The sequence below is a fragment of the Amblyraja radiata genome, chromosome 31, assembly GCF_010909765.2.
Source record: "Amblyraja radiata isolate CabotCenter1 chromosome 31, sAmbRad1.1.pri, whole genome shotgun sequence".
In the NCBI taxonomy this organism is placed as follows: domain Eukaryota; kingdom Metazoa; phylum Chordata; class Chondrichthyes; order Rajiformes; family Rajidae; genus Amblyraja; species Amblyraja radiata.
Genome location: NC_045986.1, coordinates 26,607,040 through 26,629,132, shown reverse-complemented (window position 1 = coordinate 26,629,132; position 22,093 = coordinate 26,607,040). Strand labels below are relative to the sequence as shown.

Below are 22,093 nucleotides of genomic sequence, written 5' to 3'. Positions count from 1 at the left end.
GATTTGTACAATTCGTGAAACGACCCTGACATATTTTGTAATTGCACTTGTTTCCGCTGGTCGGTACCAACCGCGGACGGTGCAATTTACACTCAAAACAGGCCTACAACACTGAGCACAAAGTGCTGGAGGAACTCAGCGGGTCAGGCAGCAGCAGCAGCTGTGGAGGGAACGGACAGACGACATTTGACTTGAACGACCCCGGCCCGAAACATTCTCTCCACGGAGGCTGTCTGACTCGCTGAGTTCCCCCGGCATCTTGTTTTAGCTCAAGATTCCAGCATCTAGTTTCTTGTGTCTCCAGATCTAAAGTGTTGCTGGAAACGTGAAGCAACAACAGACTGCGCTGGAGATATTCACGGGGTCGAACAGTAAGTGTGCAGAGTCGTGTAGGAAGGAACTGTAGATGCCGGTTTATACCGAAGATAGACGCAAAATACTGGAATAACTCAGCGTTTAATGTTTAAGAAGGAACTGGAACTGTAGATGCTGGAAAATCGAAGGTAGACAAAAATGCTGGAGGAACTCAGCGGGTGAGGCAGCATCTATGGAGCGAAGGAAATAGGCAACGTTTCGGGTCGAGACCCTTCTTCAGTCAGGCAGCATCTCTGGAGAAAAGGATCTCGACCCGAAACATCATCGAATCGTTCATTTTTCTCCAGAGATGCTGCCTGACCCGCTAAGTGACTCCAGCGTCTTGTGTCTATCTTTTGGGCAGAGTTACTGTGTCTAGTCACTGGGGCGGTGGATACCCCAGTGTTTACCGGTGTGATGCACTCTCTGACAAGTTGCCCGGCACAGTGGGACTGTTTACCTGGCTGTGTCGCAGAGCAAGTCCGACGCCGAGGCCTCGACAGCCGCTTCTCTTCGCCCTCGACCGCCTGTTGGTTTCCGATGGTGGATTGCGCCGAAGTTTCGTTTGGCCCAGGAGGAGGGGTCCGTTCTCACGGAGCGTTCTCCCTTCTTCACCCCGCCGGCTGCCGACATCAGCGAAGCCCAGGGAAGTAAAACCCAACCATGAGGAGATTTAATGGAGCATTAAACATGTCTCAGTTCCTCGGATTCCCTCCGGATTTGTCTGCAAGCAAATGTCAGGGATGATGGTCTGGAGCGCATCGTGGACATCTTGATTTGTGGAGCAAAGATCTTTGGTGTGGAGAGGCTTCCAGGAGCTCTGGAGAAACGGGAAGGACCAGGGATGTGGACACGTCACAGCGAGGGGTGGACCGATCTAAGGGGAAGTGGTGGAAGAGGCTTCACCTGCAGCCCGTGGGACTGACTATCCCCACATCCACCCCCATCCCCAATCCCACCTCTTAATCAGTTACTCAGATCACCGAACCGATCGCCAAGGAGAAAATAATCCAAATGCGTTCAACCTCGCCTCATAACTAATGCCCTCGACTGCAACATATTACCTGGATTATACGGTATTAGTTATAAAGAAAGATTGGACAGTCTCAGATGGTTTTCACTGGAGTAATTGAGGTTGATGGGAGATTTGATAGAACTACATAAAGTTATGAATGGATGGGATCGATTGTCAGAGCCTTTTCCCCAGTGGGGACATGTCAAATACTGGAGGGCAGAGCTTTATGGTGAGAGGGGCAGCTGTGGTGAGAGGGCAGCACCCGCTGAGTTTCTCCAGCATTTTTGTCTACCTTCGATTTTCCAGCATCCGCAGTTCCTTCTTGAATATTTCCCAAATCTTCTGTCTTAAACTTGGCCATGTGTGGGGTGTGTAAGAAATTTGTCATATAATCTGTCAATTCTGTGCTGAAGCTATGCTTTTGGAGATTACATCTACAAATTGCATGGAACCATATCCATTTAAATACTTTTTTTCTATGTGATGCTGTTACATGTAATGCATTATTCTCAACCTCTTTGCTCCTCTCTACAATAGAATATTCATGTTACTTTGCAGTTGGAAGCTAGCTTGTTTGTTTCACAACATGACATTTTATTAGCAGTCCTTTTGATGTTTGGTGGTGAAGAGACGCGGTAATAGGCACACCAGCTGAGACCTCCTCATATTCTCAACTAGTCCATATGCTGCAGAGTACAGGGAGCACTTCCGAGAGTTTCCCTAGTAATCGCCCTTCACACAATTACATCATGTACTCACTTGGGAAGCACCTAGAGACCCATCACTTATGCAGTTGGCAGTCTTATTATTTATACCAACTCAGCACACAACATAGAAACATATAAAATAGGTGCAAGGGGAGGCCATTCTGCTCTTCGAGCCGGCACCGCCATTCAATATGACCTTGGCTGATCATCCAAAATCAGTACCCCGTTCCTGCTTTCTCCCCCTATCCCTTGATTCCGTTAGCAAACAGAACCAATACAATTATTATGCCCTCATTTTGATCTCTGGTTATAAAGGCAAAGGCATAGACAGACTGGGGTACAGACAGCCATTTGAGTTACAACGATGGGGAGATGTTTCTCATAACAGCAATGGTGAACAGATTGTGTGGTTGTGCTAATCCATGATGCTGATTATGAACTGGTATGTGTGCCCGACGCTGCACAAGGGGCTCCTCCTTCTTTGATGTATATTTGATTGCATATAAATAGTTAATAATATTATATAAATAAATACCAGGAGTGGTAACTAGTCAATATTTAGCACAAACCATCTTGTGTGGTTTGTTATTCTTAATTATCTATAAACTGCGGAGGGTTAAAACTGCGCGGCTCAGATGTGAGTTGTCGGCGGCCGGATGATGCTTATTGAGTGGATTCCAGGCACTTGGGAACAGCAGAGACCAGACTCACTGGCATCGCTTGAGTTGGAGCAACCCTGACCCCTGGTGGCGACAACCAGCTTTGCCGCGGCCTCCTGGTTCTGATCAAAGATAGACACAAAAGGCTGGAGTAACTCAGCGGGACAGGCAGCATCAAAGATCATAGAGCACTATGATCTTTTGGGCAACATCTCTGGGGGAGGGGGGAGGAATGGGTGACGTTTCGGGTCGAGACCCTTCTTCAGACCTCGTTCTGATTGCAGTTCTGATACAGAAACGTGCCGTTGTGTCAAAATATTTATATTCCGTTTTTTATAAAATGTGCCTTGTGTTTCCAATCTATTACATATTAACATCGCAGGCTTCACTGTCATTTCTTGTGTTTCTAACTTTTTGTTTTAAATTTTCAATATGTAGAGATGGGAGACAAAATATAATAATTTAATTGTCATATGATAATGATGCCATCTTCAATCTTATTTACTTCTTTTTCTCTTTCCAAATCATTTTGGCTTGTTTTATGATCTTCGTGCATAAGGAACAGATGCGTGTTATTTGCATATGGAGTCGGCTCAGCTGTTGCAACAAGATCATGGATAATCACCACCTCCATTTTCTCTCCTTTCCCCATTTCTTCTGATAGATTTCTGGTTAGGAGATCAGTCTGGTTTTTTTTTAAATGTAATCAATAACTGAGGACACACAACCTTCTTGGATAAATAATTGGAAAGAATCACCACCACTTGAGTGAAGTAGTTTCTTCTTGTTCTAAATAGTGCATCCACATGTTGAGACCATGAGTAGGACAAAACTTGAAGAAAGGTCTTTAATAAATGCAATTATTGTGCTGTACATGGATTTCCACAAGGCTTTGTTTTAAGGCTACTAGGGAATGGGCTTATAATCAGAGATAAAGTACTCAGCAAGAAAGGGAAGTGCAGCATGGCTATATGGTCTGCGAAGTAATGGGTAACAAAAGGTGGTAGTTTATGGTTATTTTCTGAATTAGATGTGAATTAAAAGTGGGAATTGATGTTGGGCCTTTATCTTAATCTATGTAAATGACTGAGACTTCTAGGCTCAAACCAGTCTTCCTACACTTAATAATGACACAAGACCTGGCAGTATTGTGAACTGTAAAGAGGACAGTAAACAGGATGTTAGTGCAGAGGGGCCTGGAATGTCTGAAGAAGAGTCTCGACCTGAAACGTCACCCATTCCTTCTCTCCAGAGATACTGCCTGTCCTGCTGAGTTACTCCGGCATTTTGTGTCTGTCGTCGGCCTGGAATGTACAATATATTGGGAAGGGGGATATTAAGTCATACACAATTTTTAGCTTTATCAATGCTTGGGTGCACAGATATAAAAGTAGGGAGGTCATGCTGAACTTTAACAATATACTGCCATTAAAAACGGTCTAGACTGAACTGAAATACTATGTTGAGTTCTGTTTGTCACATTATAGAAAGGATGTGAGAGCATTAGAGATGCATGCCTGAGAGTGGTGGTGAAAGCGGAGCATCTCACACTGAAATATCTAAAAGAACAATTGAACTGACAAGCTACAGAATGCTACAAGCAAGATGCTGGAAAATGGAATAGCTATAGATGGTCAGTGTGGCCATGGTGAGCTGAAGGGCCTGTTTTTTGTGCAGCCCAAAAGGTACAAATAAATTTATAAGGGAGTTTCCTGGGATGAGCAGTTGCAGTTCTGGGGAGAGTTAGATGTGACCTGCGCAGGGAGAGTGTGAAGTGCACACTTGCCTGTTAGTGTATGGTCAAGGTGAGCTTTGAACCAGGAATGGAACGCAGCACCTGTAACTAACGACACAAAACACTGAACAACCAGGAACTTTGACACATTTCCATAAAAGGAAGCAAGACCACAAAATAAATTATTTCACACCGGAGTTAAAATGAAATAAATGTTGAATTTAACAACAGCTTTGAGATAATGGAATCAGTGCCGATTTTACAGCTGAAATACCAGCATAATCCTTGTACTCCACCACTGAGAGTAATTATTGAAAATTCTGCAAACATCAGATCTGATCAGTTCTCATTCAATCCAAAGATCAAATCAGCAGTCATTTGCTGCAGGGATTGTGTTTATTTCAAACTGTTAACAGAATCAATAGTAATAAAAAAAATAAAATTAAAATAAAAAATCAAAAAAAAAAATCACACACCAATTTCATTCCAAAACACTTTGGATCAAAAACTTTCTCCCCCACAATTCTTTCCCGAAATGAAAATTTTAATGAAAACGACACACGGCTGATTCAGAAGCAGACTGACCCAATGCCAGGAACCACAAAGCCTATATTACTCTGGAAAATGCGAGGGCACTTTTACTGCAGATAAAGATGGATTTGTGGCTGGAAAGCCAGGAGAATCTCACCACGATGAGCAGTTCAGACCACACCACAGTCGTGCTGAAAGTTACTTTAACGTCCAGTGTCTAGTTTAGTTTCACATCTTTTATAAGCAAAATAAATTAAAGCAGAGTTCTTGATCAAAAAAAGAGCTGGTTTGTAGACGTGTCCTCAGCTGATGTTGACGGCTCCGTCACTTCCTCTAACCTAGATGTTAACAACCATATGGACACATGATGGGATGATGAAAAGTGGCAAGAATCATTTCATCAAATTCTTACAACATCCTGTTTAATTAACAAAGAGAAAACTGTAACCAACAGACTTGGGAAGCCAGCACACACAGAGCGGAAAACTCGTTAAAGAAGCTGAAGGAAATAATCAGAATCGACAAGGGCACTTCTACTATCCTGACTGTGGCACCAATAAAGTGAAAGGGGAGCAAGAGTGAACAGCACTAACAAGTTAACCATCAGTGAGCAACAATAACAACAACAACAGATGGTTCAATCAATCAGGTACCAATGTTCAGGGCAATCATAATGGAAGATATCAATAACTAGGGGAGTAGTACAGGATGTTAATGATTAGGGGGAATGGCAATGTATGGTTTGGGAAATTATTGTGAATGCTACGGGCATTTAGTTTTAGGATGACTTCAGCAATTAAAAATATATTTTCTACCACACAGGCAGGAGTGCTGAACTGGTCGTAGGTTCTGCAGATGCTGCTTTGTAAACTAGTGTGTGAGCACAGTAGCGGGAGGCGAGTAAAATTCTATCTCTGATCACCTCTAAAAGAACACAAACTTTGCATGGACAACATTGATCTAAAGAGCAGGCTGGGGGAACAGAAAGAATGGAGCCTAGAGCTCGGGGCTGGGTACGGACTGACAGGACCAGACTCACACACACTGCACGGCCAGATACAAATCTTCACCGTCTGTTTTATAAATAACACGGAACTAAATGCAACACAAGAAAAGTGAATAATATCCTTCCGCTAAATGAATCTCAGGACTGGTTTGAAGCCAATCTATTGCCAGCTGCTACTAAATGTCAGAATGTGACAGAAGTCTGGTCTGCAGTACGGATATTTCAAGGAGCATGGCCTTTCCAATAGCAGGGCCAGCTGTTGGTGGGCAACGATATTTTGGGGTTTAAGAGCAGCATAAAAGAACCTGGGTCTTTATAACTGCATCGCCCAGGGGTGGTGGTGGAAGCAGATACCGTAGTGATGTTAATGAGGCTTTTAAACCGGCACATGGATATGCATGGAATCGAGGGAATGTGCAGGCAGAGGAGATTGGTTTAACTTGGCACAGGCATTGTGGGCTTGTTCCTGTGCAGTACTGTTCTATGTTCAAAGCCACACAGGCAAAGCAATGGTTATTTTTTTCCTAAAATATGAACAGCGCGCACACGCTCACACACACACGCACACACACGTATACAGTGCATTCACAAATGAGCTCAATCATTTAATAAAACCAACCAAACCAATCATTCACCTCTTCACATCGTCCCCCAGCTGATACTGAGCATGGGGAGAATGAAAGGGGCGGTGACTCTGCAGCCAAGCCCAGCCAAGAGGAATCACTCTGTTGAACAAAGGCATCAACGTTCTCACTCGCTGCCCATCCTTTGACTTCCTGCACCACAAGGCTTCTGAAGTGCCCTCCAGTACCAGCTCACACGCTCTCTAGAATATTAGCCACCCTTTTAGGTCCCCTTCTATTAGCTTATTGCAAATTACATCAGGTTCATGTGCTGTGAGGGGCAGTAGTGAAAGGCAACTATGCAACACAAAGCCACAATCTGCCACATGCCATTTTCCATTGTTGTCAGCAATCAGAAGGAGAATCTCTGGTTTGAGGAATGGATTTGGAACCTCACTTGATCAACTTCCCAGCCCCCAATCTTCACTCTCAGTTTAACCTGTCCACTCTTCACATTCCACAACTAAGACTTCTTCCCAGTTCCTAATACCCGATTCTTGTTTCAAGCATTAGGCTTATGTACAGAGTCCGTATTCCTTGTGACCTATAATCAAACCTCACTCTATGTCCTAGCAACGGTCTGTGTGATAAGTAGGATTAACTGCAGGGGCAGTCCATCATTCATTTTGGTAAACTACATTTTGGCATTAGATGCAAGACAATAAAGGTGAGAAATGTCTTTCTGGCAAATGAATCTCCCCTGGTTTAAAAGCCAGTCTATTTCCAACTGCTGATGATGAACAAGGTCAGTCTGTAAAGTGAGTCTGGATAGTAATTATGGATGTTTCACAGTGTTCAATGCGTTCCTATAACAGAGGTGGCAATTTAGGATAGTTCACCCATCTACAGGGAATGATGGCACAACATCAGGAGTTCTCTAAAACTTTGCTCGCTCAAATAAGAAAGAACATATTTTCTCCAAGGAATGTTGGTGACATTGATGGAAGGAGTTTACACTCCAGTTTATATTGAACCCTAAACTACATGAGATTCTGCTCTGGAGATACCAACACCTAACCCTGCACCATCAGACCACACCAAGACCCTTGCTGCATCCCTGGTTCCACTGGGCTCCGCTCCACATTCTACAGCCAACTGGGACCTGGTTGTATAATCCTGGACCTACCAAGATTTCTGTCCCCTTACCCACAACCCCTACACCCACACCTCGTGCACATTGTCACACCCAGCGGGACAGACTGATGACGCAAAGCAAGCACCGTCTCAGATTAATTCAGGAATTAAATATCTGTCTTGACTTCCCCATTCCATGACACAAAATCACCCCAAGCATACACCACAAACAAACATTCAGAATAAGGAGGTGGAACAATGCTATCGCATCGTCTGATCAGTGTGGGCTTATTTCTCAGCGTGTTAAATGAGGGTGTGTTCACTTACAGTAGTGCAAGCTCTGACCTTATTTAAAATCTAAGATCTGTACTGCAATCTATGAAGCTGATATATAGGTCACTCAGGAAAGGAGGAGTTCCATTTTGAATCAGGATACTCGTGCTGATGAAAGCTGTAAAAGGTGACACCAGAGAAGCAAACTACGTCCCTCTCAGCACCAGAGCCGCGCCAGTAACCCCATCTCAGAGAAAGGTTGCAAGAGTCAGGATGTAGAACCGCTCCCAGGTAGCAAAAAGCAGAGAGAGGGCTCCCGCAGAAGATTTATACCTTGCTCCTGAATATCGGCTTGGCTCCCGGGCCACAGTACTCGTTGTAGATGAGCTTGAAGAGGAAGAGGTGGAATAAGGTGATGAGCGATGCCACGCTGAACCAGAAGAGGAAGGGGAGGCCGGGGTACTGTTCAGCCATGTGGTCCTCGTGGGCGAGGATGGCCTTCAGGTGCAGTGTGTGCCTCAGGGCCTGCAGGTGAGTTAAGTCCGTGGAGATGTACAGCAGGGGTGTGATGGGCCGAGTGACCATGACGGGGAAGGTGTGCCCCTTGAGTTCGGCGGTCAGCTCCACAGGGTCGTTCATGCAGCCCGCCTCGCAGCCGTAGAGCTTGACCTGCTTCTCCTGAGGCTTGACCGAGACGTGGAGGAAAGGCTTCTCGTCGCCGTCCAGCAAGACGGCCAGGTTGATCAGATCCTTGTTGTAATGAATCCCCCGCAGTAGGTAGCTGTTGTGCAGGACAGAGGGGTCGGCCTGGAACTGCAGGTGGTTCTCGGTGAACTGGAGGCCCCCGAAGCTCATCACCATGCCCTGCATCATGCCGTGGGCCCCGGCTCCCACCAGGGTCTTGCAGCCTCGCTTCTGCAGGGTCAGCCGCCACAGATTGGACAGCTGCAGCAGGTGGGCCACGTCGGCAATGCGCGCCGGCCACAGGTTCTCCGCGTGCATGGTGGCGTGGCCGGTGAAGCAGTGGTCGGCGTAGTTCAGGCTGGCCTCCAGCTTCTCCCGCTCCTCCGCGCCGTTCTGCGGGTCCAGCAGAGGAGCAGGCGACGTGGAGAGGACGTAGAAGAGAGTCTTGTTGACGATCACGCTGGAGGGCGTGTGAGCATCCATAATCTTCTTCATCTCCACTCCTGCAACAGAAACAGGCAGCTCACGACGGCTATCTCAGCTCAATCAGCCAACCTTGTCACACATTCAAATTACACATTCACTGGGCTTAGGTTAATTATTATCACATGTACCAAGATGCAGCGAAAAGCTTTGCTTTGTTTGCTATCCAAACAAATCAGATAATACTATATATAAATACAATCAAGTCAAACTCAAGTATGCTATGTTGTGTAAAGGCAAAGATACAGAGTGGAGAATAAAGTTCTCAGCAATGTAGCGCTTCAGTTCCATAGCCCGGCCTGATGTATTCTGCCCTACTTTGACAAAAGGAGGCAACTGACAGAAAGGAGTTTTCTTGTAAATGAGGAAAACGTGTTTTTCTTTCAGCTCTCTGTGATGGAATTTCTTACTTCTCTGGTATAAATATTTTCAAATTGTACTCAGAGAAGACTTATTTTGTGTAAGCATATCTCAAATACCCTAAAACAAGCAATAACTCCATTTTGACAAAGAGAAGAGATGGAATCACTTAACTGCAACACTCAGACGGCCATCATTTGTCCTTTTCACACGAACATTGTCTTTCTTCTCTGGGTAATAAGGATTGATTGATTGAAAGATACAGCATGGAACCAGGCCCTTCAGCCCACCAAGTCCATGCCGACCATTGATCACCCTTTCAAACAAGTTCTATTATCCCACTTTTGCATGCACTCCTGACACACTCAGGCCAATTTACAGTGGCCAATTAACCTACAAACCTACACGTCTTTGCGAAGTGGGAGGAAACCTATGTGGTCCCAGGGGGAGCATGCAAACTCCACACAGACAGCACTGGACATCAGGATTGAACAAGAGTCTCTGGCGTTGTGAGGCAGCAGCTCTACCAGCTGTGCCACCGCATTGCCACAATGGTGGTTCTGCAGAAGAGTAGGAGTATAACACGGAATTACTGAAGCTGTCAGTGAAGAAAAATCCTATCCACACGTGGTGGCTTACCTGAGTTTATTAAATCGCCCCACACCTTCCGATGCTCTTGGTAGAGTTCTTCTGCTCCCAATTTCAGCAGCTCAGACATTTCTGCTTTTGCTGCTTTCCTCAGTTTATTGAATGATTCCTCCACATCTGTCAAGTCCTTCAGCACAAGTGTATAAACCACCGAAACCACGTGCTCTGTGAATTCAGACTTTGCAGCCACCTGCAGCCTGGTGGCCACTTTCTCTGTGGCTACCACCACCAAGATGGTCTCCCTTTCCTCCGTCAGTGCCCTCCCTGCTAAGAGGAAGAACTCCTGGTTGTTTTGTTTCTCCAGGCTGGAGGAGAATTTGTTTCCTATGACGGGCGACTTGTTGACTTCGAAGACAGTCACTCGGTCTGTGGGGTTGGAGATGTGAATCCTCTGTAGAATCAGATGGGGACGGCTCCGATGCACAATCACATCTTCACGGAGAGTGACGCACTCGCGGGTCGTGTGCGATGATCCGACCTGGATGCACTGCAGCAAGCTCACCACTCCCTCCTGGAAGTGGATGAGTGCAGCTCTGGATGCTGAGCGGATACCAAGTGGCGTCAGAGATACCAGCGGTACATAGTCTGTCAGGTGGACGGCTGCAAGGCCCGAGGCAGGAGATGATGCCACCCAAAGCTGATTAGAGAAAGCATCCACGACCAAATGACCATTGCCAACCACAGCTGGGCCAGATAACTGCCCCAGACTACCTCCGTCGATGTGACTCATCAAGGCATTGCCATGGTCTATGGCTGACTTCCACCGCTGGGTTTCTACCTGAAGACAACCGTCTGTGACCGTCCTGGGATCTGCTGCACCAGGGAACAGCCTGAATCCACCTTCCGAGCTCAGGTACCAGTAAAAGATGAGCAGAATCCCAAGGCATACCAGCATTCTCCTCGCCCAGCTACTGGAGAGTAACATGGGTAACCCCTTCAATCGCTGCTGCAACCACATCTTGTGGCCGCTGCTCCCTTCCCTGGGTCCTATCCCTTCCAGCCTCCAATCAAACCTATCAGTTATCCAGCAGTGTCTTTGTCTCTAATACTTTCCTGACTGTCAGCTCTCAGGAGAGAACAAAAAATACATCAATACATACTTTTCAGTTAACCTATTTTAACTGTGAATCAGACCCCCTTTGCTCCACACAACAATAATCTTGCTTTTACTTTCAAGGACACTGCAATCAGCGTCAGCAAAACCATTCCTTTATCCCCTTCTTTTAAACTAATTCGGTGATTTCTGTGACTAGAAGCTGGAAGAGAAAAAACTCTTGGTCTCTTATACTGACTGTAATTTTAAGCCCTGAACTTCTTCCTTCTTTCCAATATATTGTCAAGACAGTGTTGTTTTTTCCCTGATTATATTGGTTCCTTCCTCCTGTCCTCGCTCCCTCCTGCCTCAACCTCACTCTCACTGCATCTCCATCTCAGTTGCCCTCAGCATATCTCTCTCACACATCTCTCAGTATCTCGACCCTTTGTTATTGAAGATGCCACCGTCAGATCATCAGCTTTCACCTCTAATTCTATTTATTCCCATCTCTCTTCCTAGCTCTGTCACTCTCACGGCCGTCGGTTGGATTCGCTGCCATCGGTTGGATTCGCCCGGAAGTGTCGGAGAGTTTTGCGACAGCAGCTCCCGAAGCGATTGCCGAACCCCGGAACAAGCCCCGCCCCGCGACCACGCCCCCAACACAGCCCCGCGCCGTGGCCACGCCCCCAATACAGCCCCGCCCCATGGCCACGCCCCCAATACAGCCCCGCCCCATGGCCACGCCCCCAATACAACCCCGCCCCGCGACCACGCCCCCAATACAGCCCCGCGCCATGGCCACACCCCCAATACAGCCCCGCGCCATGGCCACACCCCCAATACAGCCCCGCCCCGCAACCACGCCCCCAATACAGTCCCGCGCCATGGCCACACCCCCAACACAGCCCCGCCCCGTGGCCACGCCCCCAATACAGTCCCGCGCCATGGCCACGCCCCCAATACAGTCCCGCGCCATGGCCACGCCCCCAATACAGCCCCGCCCCGCGACCACGCCCCCAATACAGCCCCGCGCCATGGCCACACCCCCAACACAGCCCCGCCCCGCGACCACGCCCCCAATACAGCCCCGCCGCGTGCCATGGCGACGTCCCCAACACAGCCCCGCCCCGTGCCATGGCCACGCCCCCTACGCTGGCCCGCCCTACACCATGGCCTCGCCCCTACCCCGACATGGTCACGCCCCCTACCCCGCCCTGCGACATGGCCACGCCCCGTGCCATGGCCCCGCCCCGGATCCATGCCCCGCCCCGTAGCTGGGCAGAATGTCCACACAAAATGCTGGAGTAACTCAGCTGGTCTCAGCCCCTACTTTGACCAGTACGGGTGTCAGGGGTTATGAGGAGAAGGCAGGGAATGGGGTTACGTTGGAGTGGTAAGATCAGCCATGATTGAATGGCGGAGTAGATTTGATGGGCTGAATGGCCTAATCCTGCTCCAACACGCAAGGCTAAATCATGAACATTAGTGTCTATCCAATATCAGGTTCCTTGTGTCTCCATTTACTGCCCCACTGCGAAATCTCCTCAAGGTATGCCTACTTTAAAGAAGTTCTCCCTTTGCAGTTCCTTGTGTCTCCAATGTCAGATACAGCAGGAGAGGGAATCCTGGACAAACTGATAGGGATTGCCCCAGAGAGAAGGTGAGGAAAGAGTGTTGCTGAGCACCGCGATGTCACGCCTTTTCCAGTTTATTATTGTCACGTGTTCAGAGGTGCTATGAAAAGTTTTTGTTTCCATGATATGCAATCAGAGGAAAGACTATACATGAATACAATCTAGCTGTCCACAGTACACTAAAGAGTCCAATTAAAGAAAGTTAAACAATCTCCAATTAGGTAGTTGGAAAATCAGGATTGCACTCCAGTTGGTGATAGTATTGTTCAGTTGCCTGATAACAGTTGGGAAGAAACTGTCCCTAAATCTGGAGGTGTGCGTTTGCAAACTTCTGTAACTCTTGCCTGATCGGAGGAGGGAGTGACCAGGATGTGACTGCTCCTTGACTATTCTGCTGGCCTTGCCGAGGCAGTATGGAGTGTAGATGGAGTCCATGGAAGGGAGGTTGGTTTGAGTATGGTCTGGGCTACGTCCACAACTCTGTGCAATTTCTTGCGGTCTTCGATGGAGCTCTTCCCAAACCATGCTGTGATGCATCCCGATAAAATGCTTTCTCTGGCACATCTGTGGAAGTTGGTGAGGGTTGTTGGGGGCATGCCAAACCTCCTGAGCCCTCTAAGGAAGTAGACGCGTTCGTATGTTTTCTTGGCCATAGATTCAATGTGGCTGGTCCAGGACTAATTGATGGTGAGTTTTATTCCTCAGAACTTGAAGCTTTCAACCATCTCTCTTTCGGTGCCATCAATGTATACCAGGGAGTGTGTATGGTGTCACTTCCTGAAGTCAATCACAATCTACTTTGCCTTGCTGAACTTGAGGGAGAGTTATTGTTTTCGCACCAAGTTACACAAGGTTCTCAGTTTCCATCCTTTACTCGGTCTTAGAGGGTGATCTAGAGAGATTCCTCTGAAGTTTCAGTTAAGTTTCAGTTTAGTTTATTGTCATGTGTACCAAGGTACAGTGAAAAGCTTTTGCTGCATGCTAACCAGTCAGTGGAGAGACAATACATGATTACAATTGAGCAATTCACAGTCCACAGTCCACAGATTTAAAAGCGTGGAGCGATTGTAATGTACTGTATGATTGCAGATCCGTTTCTGTGACTCTGCTGGATTGGGCACCATGGGTCGTTTTCTTTGAGGGGAGATGTAATTGAACTGTTGAAAAAATCTAAGTAGCCTAGATAGGATGAATCAGAAGGACATGTTTCCTTTTTGACAGAGAAGTAAAAAAGAAAGATTTAAGGAAGCTGGTAGAAAGATTTACTCAGATGGTGGTAGGGTCTGGAACTCGCTGGAAGGGTGTTACCACATTTCTATGGACTTGAAGGGCAGTGTGGAGTCATGGACCCCTTGGGATTAGGTTAGGATTAGTCTGAAGAAAGGTCTTGACACGACACATCACCTATTCCTTTTCTCCAGAGATGCTGCTCGACCTGCTGAGTTACTCCAGTTTTTTGTGTCTATTTTGGGATTAGGTTAGGTAGCAACATTACAATAGCACAGTCACAGTGGGCTGCATGGCCTCCTGTATGATTAATGTTTTGTCATTACATGAAAGAGTGGTGAAATTTGTTAATGGGTGCAAATTGCAATTGATCCCACATTACTTGTTATTTGTAAATCTCAGTTTAACAGTTTTTTTGAACAGTTTTTTTGCAGTAAAGGGTGCGGGCCAATAAAGCTGGAGCATAGAGACACAAGGAACCGCACATCTCCTGTAGAAACAAGGAACTGCAGATACTAGTTTACAAAAAAAGAAATAAAGTGCCGGAGTAACTCAGCAAGTCAGGCAGTATCTCTGGAGAACATGGAAAGATGACGTTTGGGGTCTGGATTGAAGAAGAATCCCGACCCAAAACGTCACCAGTCCATGTTCTCCAGAGATGCTGCCTGGCCTGCAATGTGTTTCCGCGGATCTCCTGACTTTCTCTAGTGGCAAAAGGTTATTCTTTCAGTCAGACTCGTCTCAACTCAGACTCAAGGACACAAGGACATTGGAACTCAGGAGAGGCAAGGAATTGCAGATGCTGGAATCTTGAGCAAAGCACAAAGTGCTGGAGGACCTCAGCAGGTCAGGCAACATCTGTGGAGGGAATGGACGGGCGAGAGTTCCCGCTGACGTCGTCCAATAAATTGGAGCGTAGATCAGTGGTGATTTCATTGTAGGTATGTCAGGCTGGAATAACTACTTACATGGTCTCAACTTCCAACATTCCACTGTGTCCCATTGATCCTGCTGTTAAAAATAACTATGGGCAGCAGCTGGAAAATTTCCCGTTGGATTTGGAGATGTAGTGTTCTCTAGATTAAGTAAAGGCGTGTGTGTGTACAAGGAATTGCAGATGCTGATTTACAAAAAAAAAGACACAGAGTGCTGGAGTAACTCAGCGGGACAGGATAGGAGAACGTGGATGCTGCCCTGACCCACCGAGTTACTCCAGTACTTTGTGTCTTTCTTTTAATCAAAATCGTGACTGGTTAACACACCCACAGTGGGATCAGGACCCTCACCGCAGTCTGTGGTTGTTTAGTAACGTGGTGGGAAAGTGATCATGAGTTCGTGTGAGGGTAGGTGTGTGGGGATGGTTCTTGCTGTTCACTGTGTGTACGTGAGCCGGGTCAGCCGCCCCGGTTCCCCCGAGAAGAGAGGAGGGGCCGGCCTGTTTAAAGCGAAGCGTTGCCTTGCACAACGCGATGATGTGATGGGAAAGGGGTGGTCCTCGGCCTCCTCCTAGTCCACAGCACAGCGAGCAGCAGCAGAAAGGCAGGACATCGAGCGGGAGCAGCGATGGATCACAGAGTCTGTTGGCCGATTCTGAGCCTGGTTTTACTCTCCCAACTCCCCGGTTGCGAGGGTGAAAGCAGGGGAAGGCCGATCCTTAAAGGTAATGGGGGAAAGGAGAGGAGGGCAAGGGAGAGAAGCAGGGGGGGCATCGCTGAGTAGGGGAGGTTGTGGTGGTGGGGGGGGGGGGGGAGGGGAGCGTGTAGGTATTTTTGAGGGGGGATCAGGGAGGAGCGAGGGGGGGGGGGGGTTGAGGGAAGAACGAGAGGAATAAAGGGGATCAGGGCTGAATGAGGGGATCTGGTAGGGTCTGATGAGAGATTGAGGGAGGAGTGAGAGATTTGGGGGGGGGGGGTCAGGGAAGTGTGAGGGGGGTCGGGAATGAGTGAGGGGATTTGATTAGGGGCGAGGAGGATCAGAAAGGAGTAAGGAGATTGAGGTAGTGAGGGGGTGTCGGGGAGGAATGAGGAGTCCGCGAGGATTGAGGGGGGAGTCTAGTGGGTTTTTTTAAGTTTACTTTCTTTCCAGGAGGGGTGAATGGAAACCTGTGTTTTGGGAACAGTGAGAGAGTCGTGAGGGTGGGGGGGGGGGGGGGGGTGGCGCTTGTTGGGGACGTGGTGAGAGGAGAACATATGTAGGGTGTTACATCTGGCCGCCAGCTTTGCATCTGCTTTGGGTTTAATAATCCCCTGTTTGAAAGTGGAGGTGCTGACGTGGAAGGGGGTGGGTCGGCCCGACCTCCAGCAAGCCCTTGCAGCCGCCAGCCGCGGGGGGATTGGGTCCTCTGGGACTCGGCCTCAGTCTAGCCCCCCACCCCGACCGCTCCAACTCCGGGGGCAGAGTCCCAAGCCTCGGGTCTCTCCACATTCCTCCCTCGTCTCCGATTTCACAGCGGAGCCGAGATTCCACTCTCTCTCACGACCCATCTCAAGTGATGGAATTAATTACATCTCTGTTTATGAAGAAAATTACAATTTCCTTTCTGCCAGCTGGCACGGCAGTGTCCGGGCAACCAGACATTTGCTCAGATGGCATTTTATTTTTTAATGTAACAGCGGTCGTTTGAAAAGAAGTGGAAGAAGAGGACTGGAAATAAACCAAACTCACACCATGCTGTGGAAATGGACGGCTGGGTTCTGAGCAAAGTACTCTTCGCTCCATAGATGCTGCTGCACCCGCTGAGTTCCTCCAGCAATTTTGTGTACCACTGGAGGAACTCAGCGGGTCAGGCAGCATCTACGGAGGGAATGGACAAACGACTTTTTAGGTCCAGTCATAGAGTCATACAGCGTGCAAACAGGCCCCTCGGCCCAACTTGCCCACACCGGCCAACATGTCCCATCCATACTAGTCCCACCTGCCAGCGTTTGGCCCATATCCCTCTAAACCTGTCCTATCCATGTACCTGTCTAAATGCTTCTTAAACGTTGCGATAGTACCTGCCTCTCCCGGCAGCTCGTTCCATACATCCACCATCCTTTGTGCGAAGAATATTCGAACTGCCCCGGAGCATCACCTGTCCATTCCCTCCACAGACTGAAGAAGGGTTTCTGCCCGAAACGTTGCCTATTTCCTTCGCTCCATAGATGCTGCTGCACCCGCTGAGTTTCTCCAGCATTTATCGATTTTCCAGCATCTGCAGTTCCTTCTTAAACATTGAGTATTATTGATAGCTGATTTTCCCATAATAAGAGAATGTTATCCACCAAGAATAAACAGGTACTGTGTCAATAGTTTCTCCAGCATTTTTGTGTACCCAGTGCCCTGACTTCAGGTGTGGGCCACGTGGGACCTTGACTGCCCAGAGGATGATCAAGCAGGAGTAATGTCCATGGTCCATTGGCCTTGCCCGTGTTACTGTTCAGTCTGGTCTGCAGAGAAAGCATGCATTGCAGTTTTAAAAAATTAGTTTCCAGCATTTGGATGTCATTGGTAAGGCCAGTGACTAATGCCACCTTTGAGAAGGTGGTGAACCACTGTCTTTCTCAAGTGATGGATCTTCCATGATGGGTGAGGACACAAGGAACTGCAGATGCTGGAGTCTTGAGAAAAACACAAATGGGCTATGGGGCCCTTCCACATTCCCCTGAGCTGCTGCGTGGCCTGCTGTTATGCCAGCACCTTGTGTTTAATGTTGTCGGGCGAAGAATTCGAGGACAGAGCCAGTAACAGTGATGCACCAGCATTCTACTGTATTCCCAGGTCAGGGGGCGTTTGTCATCTTGTCTTCATGGGGAGGCTGCAGGGGTTGGTCCCTCTTGTCCTTCTTGATGATCTTCTTCTTCTTCTTCTTCTTCTTTCCGTGTCCATCTTGTGACAAATGTTGACCTCGCTGTCATTGTCCGTCCTGAAAAGGATGCGAGATTCCGGTGACAAACAGTGGGAGCCATCACTTGTCGCAACAGACGATGGTGGTAGCAGAACTAGCTCGGGATACTTCCAGTTTCCATTCCCGCGACGTGGACGCTTCTGCTATGGGGCCCTTCTTGATGGTGGAGGACATTGACTGGTGGGGAGCGCTCTGTGTACGTGGGGACCACTGCAGTCACCGTGTGCCGGCAGCGGAGAGAACTAATCTTTTACATGCCGGTGGAGATGAAATGCAACTGGTTGATTTGCCCGGGATGGTATCAATGTTGTTGAGTGTTGTTGGAGCTGCATTCATTCAGGCAAGTTGAATGGGGTTTTTTTATTGATTGAAAGATACAGCAAGGAAACAGGCCGTTTGGCCCACCAGAGTCAACATCAACCATCAATCACCCGTTCACACTATTTTTATGTTATCCCACTTTTGCATCCACTCCCTACACACTAGAGGCAATTTACAGAGGCCAATGAACCAACAAATTCACACATCTTGTGGTATGTGGAAAGAATCCGGAGCATCTGTAGAAAGCCCACATGGTCACAGAGAGAATGTGCAAACTCCACACAGACAGCGCCATGGTCAGGATTGCATCTGGGTCTTTGGGGCTGTGAGGCAGCAGCTCTACCAGCTGCGCCACTGTGCCGCCCTAAATGTGTATCGTCACGATCCTGACTTCTGCCTTGAGGGAGCCGGCCTGCTCTGTCTCATAGGTCTTCAGCTGTGTGAGGGGGGTTGCTCACTGGTTGAAAGTGTTGATGTCCATTGTTTGTTGAGTCAATAATAAGGAATGATTCAAGCTGGGAGCTGCAGTGGGGAATCCACCCACAGTGTGTTAGGGTGTGGGATGTAATGAGGAGTGTGGGGGTGAAGACGGGGTTGGTTGGGTTACAATGGGAGTAGCGCGAGGATGAGGGCCTTGTATGAGGATGAGGGCCTTGTATGAGCTGAGATGTTGGCCATGGTGGAAAGGCCGGATTGTTAATTTGAATCTGAGTTGGAACAGGAAGGGTGAAAGTAGACACAAAATGCTGGAGTAATTCAACATCAGCATCTGGAGAGAAGGAATGGGCGACATTTCGGGTCGAGACCTTCTTCAGACTGATGTCAGGGGAGGGGGCAGGACAAAGATCGAATGTAGTGGGAGACAGTAAGACTAGTGGGAGAACTGGGAAGAGGAAGGGGATGGAGAGAGAAAGCAAGGGCTATCTGAAGTTAGAGAAGTCAATGTTCATACCGCTGGGGTGTAAGCTACCCAAGCGAAATATGAGGTGCTGTTCCTCCAATTTGCACTGGGCCTCACTCTGACAATGGAGGAGGCCCAGGACAGAAAGGTCAGATTGGGAATGGGAGGGGGAGTTGAAGTGCTGAGCCACCGGGAGATCAGGTAGGTTGAGATGAACTGAGTGGAGATGTTCAGTGAAACGATCGCCGAGCCTGCGCTTGGTCTCGCCGATGTAGAGAAGTTGACACCTGGAGCAGCGGATACAGTAGATGAGGTTGGAGGAGGTGCAAGTGAACCTCTGCCTCACCTGTAAAAACTGTTTGGGACCTTGGATGGAGTCGAGGGAGGAGGTAAAGGGACAGGTGTTGCATCTCCTGCGGTTGCAGGGGAAAGTACCTGGGGAGGGGGTGGTTTGGGTGGGAAGGGACGAGTTGACCAGGGAGTTGCGGAGGGAACGGTCTCTGCGGAAAACAGAAAGGGGTGGAGATGGGAAGATGTGGCCAGTGGTGGGATCCTGTTGGAGGTGGTGAAAATGCTGGAGGATTATATGCTGTATGGAAGGGTGTAAGGGCAGGCTGTGATTCGGGAAGTAAGAACTGGGAATGGGACTATGAGTGGCGTCTCTTGTTTAATCGGTCACTTTTCATTGTTTATGCAGAAAAGCTCTTGGTTTTCACTGTTGCCACGAAAGAAACCGATGGATTCAAACGTTTTATTAGATCTGCAAACTTCTTCAATTACACGGTTAAGGTGATGCAATTTGTAACTGAAGATTCAACGCCTAACACTAAAATCTGATGAAAATAACTTATCTGGTGTCAGAAGCTTGTCTAATATTAATGCTGTGCTTTTCCCTAAAAACTAACCACTGCGGTTCCTGCTCTTTTAACCCAGCATTGTTGCTTGTATACATTTCTGATCTAAAGCCCATACTAATGCACCAACCTACCCTGTTGTTCGGTGCCTGAGGTCCCGATTGTGCTGATTTGCTGTGTCTGGGGTTGTCTGGCGGGAATGCAATGTTCTCAGACGTGCCCCTTCAATCCTGGCTCTGAACATTAGGTTTCACATTGCCAAGAGAGATTTAACCTTATAAGAACATTGGAGAACTGATAGAAGTTGGCCCTTAAGCCTCTCGAGCCTGCTGTTCCATTCCACTGGATTATGGATAATCCACTATATCCAAAGAAATTGCCTACCTTTTCCCAATTTCATACGACTCTCCAATATCCAGAAATCTGCAGACCTCAGCTTTGAATGCAATCAGTGACTGAGATTCTACAGCTCTCCGGAGAATCACGATGATTAGCCACTCTTTGGACAAAGATTTTTCTCCTCAATAAGCCTATCCCTTATTTTGAGACTGTGACACCTGAGTTTTGGACTCCTCTCTCAAGGGAAACATTTATCTAATCTACCTTGTGGACCTCTCTGAAATTGTGTATGCTTCTATTAGGTCACCTAGTAATTTGGAACCCCAGAGAGCAGAGGCCAGCCCCACTCAGTCTCTCCTTAAACAACCAACCTACTCCCTCAGGATGTAATCTTGTGAATCTTTGCAACACTATCCCTGTAGCAAAATGCCCTTTTTTTAGATAAGGAGACTAAAGCTATTCGCTGTACGCCAGCCACTGTGGCTGTACATCAGGTATCTTTATTCTTGGTGTTAAATTCTCTTCCAATAAAAAAGCAGCTCCCTTAATGCCTCCTATACCCTCGTGTAAGCTCAGAGTTACAGAGCAGTAACCTCCGCTGGTTGCCAGGCTGTTGGGAAACCACAGATGGACTGCAGGAAATTTCTGGTGATTTTTTTTCCTATTGGCCCTGTTTTTACATTGAAAAAAAAAATTCTATGTCATGCAAAGTGTCGAAAAAGAAAATGTAAATAAATTAAGACGTTGTCTTCCACAACTATGATGCACCCTAGTTAGTGGCTGCAGAAATCTTGAATACTGTGCATTGACTCTTTCGGGACACTTGGACTCAATCATAACCTCAGCAGAGGTGCAGGCAATCAGGGTGAAGACTCTCTCCACGAGCTGCTGCCTAGACCTGTGAATGGCTGCCTTGGCCAAGCCCAGGAGCAAGTCATAGAGTCATACTGCGTGGAAACAGGACCTTTAGCCCAATTTGCCAATGCCGACCAACATGCCCTATCTACTCTAGTCCCACCATATCTGTCTAAACCTACCCTATCCATGTAGCTGTCTAAATGTTTCTTAAACATTGCAATAGTCCCTGCCTCAACTCCACAACAGGTTGTGGAACTTTTTGGAACTGAATACAACTCTCTAAAAATCAGCTCTTGCAACCTCCCTCCCCCAACTGTCAATCACAAATAACTATTGCTCAGCGCATCATAAAGATATTTAGAGCAATTGCTCAGATATCCCGAGGGTTGATAGATAACAGGCAGACACAAAGTCAGTGTAGCAATTCTTCAGCCAACCTCAGCAGAGAGGCCAGTCCCTGCTCCCAAGGAAGCGGTCAGTTCAGCCCTGTTATTTATTTGGCGGAGGTTAAACAGTTGGCTTCCTCTGGATGGGTAATTTGATGCTCGGGTTGTATCTCTTCTTGTTTCCAGGTGCTGGGTATGGGCGAAGACTGGACTGGTGGAGATGTGGCTCAAACTGCAGGAGGGGGGCAGAAAGTTCGGATCCTGAAGGAAGCCATGAAACCGTACGCCAGTGCAAAGGACCTTGTCATTCTGTTTGTGGACAGGTACAGCCAGCCAGTGTGGGTCTCATTCAGTGTAAGGTGCATCCTTTTCCTCCTTCAGGCTGTGATAAAAGTTCCCATTACACTATTCCTAAGATGAACATGGAGTTATCCTTCGTCTCCTGGATAATACAGGTTGAGTCTCTCTGAGGATCCTTCAGTGCTTCTACTCTGGGGCT

At 47.7% G+C, this 22,093-nt stretch overlaps 2 protein-coding genes across 5 annotated transcripts in view; one reads left to right on the top strand and one right to left on the bottom strand.

Moving 5' to 3' along the window:
* Positions 1–4,851: 4,851 nt before the first annotated feature.
* Positions 4,852–22,093, bottom strand: part of kiaa2013 (KIAA2013 ortholog) — a 19,159-nt gene continuing 1,917 nt past the window's right edge. The window contains exons 2-4 of one of the 2 annotated variants that reach the window (XM_033048243.1): positions 10,144–11,605; positions 8,311–9,164; positions 4,852–5,339 (exon numbers count right to left, since the gene is read on the bottom strand). In XM_033048243.1, the coding sequence (XP_032904134.1) occupies positions 5,304–5,339; positions 8,311–9,164; positions 10,144–11,110 (1,857 nt within the window). In that variant the 5' untranslated portion in view covers positions 11,111–11,605 and the 3' untranslated portion in view covers positions 4,852–5,303. Of the gene's footprint in view, positions 5,340–8,310; positions 9,165–10,143; positions 11,783–22,093 lie in introns of those variants that run through there. The other variant, XM_033048242.1, reaches the window with a different exon arrangement.
* plod1 (procollagen-lysine,2-oxoglutarate 5-dioxygenase 1) overlaps positions 15,501–22,093 on the top strand; it is a 27,800-nt gene continuing 21,207 nt past the window's right edge. Inside the window, exons 1-3 of one of the 3 annotated variants that reach the window (XM_033048239.1) lie at positions 15,501–15,709; positions 19,855–19,946; positions 21,781–21,917. In XM_033048239.1, the coding sequence (XP_032904130.1) occupies positions 15,613–15,709; positions 19,855–19,946; positions 21,781–21,917 (326 nt within the window). In that variant the 5' untranslated portion in view covers positions 15,501–15,612. The remainder of the gene's footprint in view (positions 15,710–19,854; positions 19,947–21,780; positions 21,918–22,093) is intronic. The other 2 variants (XM_033048238.1, XM_033048241.1) reach the window with 2 other exon arrangements.